General features: G+C 39.4%; 1 protein-coding gene across 1 annotated transcript; it reads right to left on the bottom strand.

Annotated features, from left to right (window-relative positions):
* Positions 1–485: 485 nt before the first annotated feature.
* LOC119333502 lies at positions 486–4,075 on the bottom strand. The gene is made up of 6 exons (XM_037606378.1): positions 3,673–4,075; positions 3,503–3,589; positions 2,934–2,982; positions 2,740–2,829; positions 999–2,548; positions 486–826 (listed from the first exon to the last, which is right to left on the bottom strand). Exons 1-5 carry the CDS (start codon positions 3,691–3,693, stop codon positions 2,427–2,429), a joined length of 369 nt encoding a protein of 122 aa, XP_037462275.1. The 5' UTR covers positions 3,694–4,075; the 3' UTR covers positions 486–826; positions 999–2,426.
* Between the last annotated feature and the right edge of the window lie 2,386 nt (positions 4,076–6,461).

Genomic DNA, 6,461 nt, shown 5'->3' on the forward strand with positions numbered 1-6,461 from the left:
GGGAAACCTACTTGGAGCAGGTTTCCCCCTCCTAGGGCGTGCCTCCCCTTAGGCCGGCCCCCTCCTCCTCTCCCCCTTTATATACGGGGGCGGGGGGCACCCCATAGATACACAAGTTACAATAGGACCCCACCTATAGCAACGGATTTTGCCGTATCTAGAAGTCCATATATGCGTTGTTAGTGTCTTTACCAACGGTTTGGGATGTGTTGCCTTATCCAATGTTGCTAGCGCATAATGCAACACTTATACTTCCGTTGGTAAAATGGACCGTTGCAAGAGTACAACACATAAAATCGACTATTACAACACTTTTATACGTTGGTGGTTAATGTACAGGAATCCAAATCTCATTGCTTGGCAACAAAGAATTTGCAACGCTTCAGGTGTTCATACATATATTTTTAATAATAATATGCAATTAATGATGTAGATAATGGAAGTAATTATCTATATCAAGTGAGAAAAAAAATAAAAGAATATACTCACAAGAAAAAGAAAACATATATATTGATAAAACTGTTGGATTACAATTTGGGTATTACAGGAGGTACATCATCCAAATGTGATGCATAATCTAAATATATTTTTGACAGCGAAACTTAAATTGAAAGCATTCATCAACATCCCTACAATTTAACAATAACTTAACCTAGGAACAACATCCAACACGAACAACATCCTTACAACTTAACTAAAACTGAAAGCATCCATCATCATCATCATGAACCAGAACATCATCATCATCATGAACCAGAACATCATCATCACATCATTGCAGTATACTTATCACGCATCCATATGATCATCCATATATCTTTTGAATCTACAAAGAAAATAACAAAATGAACTGTTAACACACAATGCATTTACATGACACAACTAGTGATAGAGGCAGGATATTAGATACATACAAAGGTTAAAGGCCATGCAATCTTTGTTGTTTCTGCATTACCAAGAGTATTGTAGTAGAACGGTAGGAAGATGAGAGAGTATACCTTCCATGGCATCGTCCATGACTTGCTCCATGAACTCGACTTGCTCCATAGCGTCCCCTTGCATCCAGTTGGTGCGTGCAACTGCAAAACCAAGGGAAAAAGGTGCAACACAAGTGAAGCGTCATCAAGTTCCATCTATTATATTATTTAAACAAGAGACAAACAAGCAATCATGTTCGTCCACATAGATTAAATTTTCTTGATCATCAATTTTATATATTAATGGTTAAGATTAAAAAGATGTAGTATTACATACAAATAAAGTGATATAATAACAGTTTAGCATGTCACGTGCACATCTTTCATCCAAGTCTTATCTGCCTTTTCTACTAAAAAAAGATATCTCCAAGACAATCACATGCAAACTCGTACATTGCTATTGCATAGTATATATGGGTGCCAACTATAAGGAATAAGGAAGAGTCCGACCACCACAAAAAATATTAAAAAATCCATGTGGAATCCTATATTACTAAAATAAAATCAGCCGCATATGCCTTTTTCGTACACCATTGATTTCTTCTTTGAAGATTGGGATTAACGGATATGTGGAAGTTACGTAACACCAATCTTATGTGCATACAAGTCTACCATGATCTTACATAATGATAAGTCCAAAAGTGCATGAGCGAGATTCTCAAGGAAAAGAAAAAAGTGAGGTCCGTCAATTCATCAAATATGTATATGCATACATTTATGTTTGTGCCCGAGACAAACAAGGTACTCTAGGCCAATCCGGCCAGCCGGCCAAGCCGTACGCTAATTCCATGCATGTGACATCATGCTTCTGTCACCCATTGATTAAGATGTGTTTTCCTTGCTTTTTTTAATTAAAAATTCCATTATGAATTAAAAGAGATACCAAACCTGGCACTATTTGCATGAATGTTGTACATGCATACTAGCGTATCTAATAACAAAATATTTAGGCAGCACATGCAAGTATATACGACTAGAAAAGAATGAAAGATTGACTCGTGTGAATAAGAAAAGAAAAAGAAGGTTAACTAGCTTGCTGATATGCTTAATAATTTAACAAGCTTTAGGAAAAAAATAACAAGTTTACCTTCTCCAGTCAACTTCATGTCTTTTTCGTGTAGATGCATCAGATTGTACATTTCTAATTTTAAAAATATACTAGGTAATTGTTGTGCGTTGCAACAGGGGCATAAGTATTTTGTATGCAATCATCATGATTAACCTTCCATACCATCGTGCACATGCTTTGCTATGGAACCACAATAAAGAAAGGTCGACAAAATAAGTTGTCAAATGAGTACAAATTCAACTATCATTTCAGCTATTGCACATGCAATGTTTTCAAATTCAATATTTTTCAACTACCATTTGAACTACATTTGCAATAGCTATCCTTATACAAGAGCACTCCTTAAACAAACCAAATATTTTTGAAGTGTGCTTATCTGTTCAAGGGCTAGCAAAGGCGAGCGTGCACTGAATCTTTCCCAGGAGAGACCATGCCCTGCAAGCTGCTGCCGTTCGGCACTTGCTGCTGCAAATAATCCACACAGGCTCGATGGTACATGGAGCTACAGAGAGAAAGATAGGAGGTCAGAGGTGTTGCTAGCCTGCTCCACACAAGCCTCTGCTCTACTCACATCGAGCAGCAGCCAACCTACTGCACAAGTGCAGATCCAGTGATGGCCATGCTCACCTGTACACGCTGCCGGTCTGTGGTAGCTTAAACAATAGTAAAATAAACTTATTCAAGTTAACTCACCTCTTTCTTCTAGTGTTGTCATTTTGATTCCGGTGAGTTTTGCAACCTTTGTCACTCCATTAACATCCTTCTCCATGCACCTTTTTATCTCTGTAATTCAGAAACAAAAAAATGTATTTGCAAATTAGAATTCGAGCAAGGCAAAAAAGTTAGCCAAATATGTTTGAAGAAAACAACCCCAATAGCATATGTACCTTTCATATTTGTTACTTTGATGACAATTCTGATTTCTCCTCCCAAGTTCTGCATATAGATACAAGACTGTTAGAGAAATGATAGAGACCATCTTATTTCTGTTCTTGTTAGAATGGACATATTCAAGAAAAAAGATTTGGTGTGTGTGTGTGATAACACAAAGATCAACTCGCAAAAGGAAAATCATGTCACATAAATTACAATGTCTATGTACACACAGAGAGAGACTCGAAACACACACAAAGGAAAAAAGAGGCACTTGTTCAAAGAAGCCACTGAAACCAGGCTGCATGGAGCTCGACATACTTCCAAATCTAGCTCAATATCTATATTTTCTGGGTGGTCGTTCCTCTTTACTTAGCAACGAGGAACACTGGCCTGGCCCCTGGTGCGCATGCAACACTATTGGGGAAATCTTAATGTGATCACGCTAGCTAACATGCTCTATCCTGGCCCTGGTGCGCATGCAACACTGCTGGGGGGAATCTAATGTGCATATGATGGATAGATTTCTACAAAATACAACTTTAGAGGTAAATTATTGATTAACAAGAGTGGACCAACTCACCTGAAGCCAGAGGAGGAGGAGAAAGCTACATGGTTGCTTCGTCCCGAGCAGCAGCAAGGCTGTCCAGTGGCCGTCCTCCCTGCACGTCTACAGGAGAAGAGAAGAGGAGGGGTTAGAAAAAGGGGTAGAGAGATAGGACGGAGCAAGTGGAGAGGAGGGGATGCACTCACCGGATGAGACGAGGACGACATGGCGACCGGCGCCGGAGCCGACACCCGAAACCCTAGGCATGGGGGAGGGTCGCGGGTGGGCTTTGGTGGCCGCGAGCGCCGATCTAGGTGGATGGGAGGGCGCCGCGGTGCGAGAGGACCTCGGGATGTGTTTCGCGGTGGCGGGATTGGCCGAACGTCGCCGGAATCAGCCACCGCCGATGGCGCAACGAGGAGCCGCGTGAAGAGAGAAATTGGACGCGTGAGGGATGGGTGGGTGGGGGGTGCGGCGGATCCGGTAGCCTCCGGGTTGCGAGATGGGAGGTTGGAAGGAGAAGGGCCGGCGGCGAGGTGGGGCGGAGGAGGGAGACGAGACGGTTGGTGGCAGGGATTTAGGAGAGACCGGGGCAATCGGAGGCTCTGTTTCTCGCGCGTCTCTCTCTCCTTTCTTATGTTTATTTTTTTTCATATATGTATATCAATCTGCAACGCATATGCTGCACCGTTTATATGTGTATCTATTATTAACTAGTACAAATGCCCGTGCGCTGCACCGGGCGAAAAAATACGTGCAATCTGCTTTATGCGCCATTATTTATATTCAATTGTAATAAACATCAATAATAAGGTTATACTACCCTAAAAAAAAGGTTACACTGATTATTGCTTTTTGTAGCATGAGGTTTGGACATGAAAGCAACTTTGCAATTTTGCATTCTTCGTCTAATGGAAGAGTAGTTTTGGATGGAATAGTTTCCCATCAGTTTTATCTTTTACTTTTCAGGAAACTACAAATATTTCCTTATTTTCAATAAAATTCACAAAAATTGGGACACGTTTAAGGAAAGCTAACGTTTATACAAAAATTGGAAAAAATTGAACAGATGTCTTTTGTTTGAAAAAGAAATTTTGATTATTTTAAGTTTTGTACATTTTAAAATGAAAATATTTTTAAGAACAAACGAAACTTTTTTGGGAATTTTTAACCTTTATAAAAGTGTAAACATATGTAAAACTCTGAACATTTTTTGACCATTTTACTATGTTGAATTTTTCTATAGATAGTTGGTTGTTTTCTTGGGAAGAGTTTATCCTTTTTTCTTAAAAAAATATTGCTAGTAAACATACAGTGCATTGTAACGGGAAAAGAAAATATCACACGCATTTAACCCAATAACGACATTGCAACCTATACCGTATTGGTGTGGACGAGCGCAAATCCCCACTCTATTTGATCAACCTCTGGCTCAACATCGCCTGAGCAACCATGTTGTGCGTCAACGTGTTTGCCATGCGAGCTCTACCCCAACCTTTTCTTCTAGCCTCTCGTGTCGCTCCTCCATGTCGCGTTGGTGTCAGCACGTATGCCTACTCGGTAAAGTCCCCTTGTCATCTTCGGTTGTTGCTTCGTGTGGATTGTTGTCTCATCAAACTTGATATTGTCTGCTCAATCCTGGTCTGATATTTGATTCACGAGACTTTTTTTTTTGACAGGTATTTGATATTATCTGATATTTTGATTCACGAGACATAAACCAGTAGTGATTACCAAAAATACTTGCTACTATGTAAAGGTACACTTGACTACTCATGTACGTGTGTGATAAGCACCGGATAGCACTTAGTGCTGAATATCAATTATGCAATACAGTGAGAGTATCCATCGTCGTAAATATACTGGCAATGAGATCATTTTAAGCACTGAAGGAATATATATGTTATAATGACACAAAGATATAACAGTATATGGAATACACCCTTGCATACATCTTTTCCTTCAGCTACAAAGGATACCACCTCGGATCTGTCATCGTTATTGGACTGAATGAGGAAACAGTTAAGCATACAGGAATTACCTAGAAGAATTAATGGAGCGACATGTAGGATCACATACTAATAAACTTGGTCAGTGTCATCTACACTCGGTCATTCAGTCTCCCCTCATTCAGTCTCCCCGACATGTAGGATCACATACTAATAAACTTGGTCAGTGTCATCTACACTCGGTCAGTGTCACGGAAATGTACACAACATAAGTGCTTGTAATCCAGCATAAGGATGAAATTTTTCATAAATTTTGAGGTTTTTGCCTTGAGGAGCCAGACCGATTTATTGGTAGATGGCCGATAAATCATTTATCAATAAATGCACCAAACCAATTAACACACACATATGAAATTCTTCTTGAATGGAATTTTAATGACAACATACTCCCTCCGTCCTTTGAAGAGTGTACTTCCAACTTTGTTGAAAAGTCAAATGTTTTTATGTTTGACTGTATTTACACAATAATATGTTAACATTTATGAAATCAAAGTAGTAGAATTAGATTCATGATAAAGTATATTTTTACCACATACCCATTTGATTTCACAAATATTGCTATATTTTTGCAGAAACTCGGTCAAACTATGAGATAGTTTGACCCTCCAATAAAGTTAGAAGTACACACTTTAAAGGACGGAGGGAGTATGCTCTTACATTGCATTGCTTACTGTAGTGAACTGTCTGGCTCTGATCAACCTGATTGCTTGCATGCTATTTATATTTCTATAAAATGTCACAAGAATAAACACGAGAGGAAAAAAACGCATGTCGGAACAATTGAGCTAACTTGAACCCGGCTAAGCCATAGTTGTCTGGCCTCAATCTGCACTGGCTTACTCTTCTTTGCAATTATACGTGACTGATGTTCTATTTTGTTCCTTGTCAGTAGTTCTACCTGATACAACATCTAGAGATAGAACACACATATTTTTTGCTGCTTAAGCGTGAAAACCCACTATCAAAGAAACATGGTATGTGCTCCT

Source organism: Triticum dicoccoides, chromosome 1B (assembly GCF_002162155.2).
Source record: "Triticum dicoccoides isolate Atlit2015 ecotype Zavitan chromosome 1B, WEW_v2.0, whole genome shotgun sequence".
NCBI lineage: Eukaryota > Viridiplantae > Streptophyta > Magnoliopsida > Poales > Poaceae > Triticum > Triticum dicoccoides.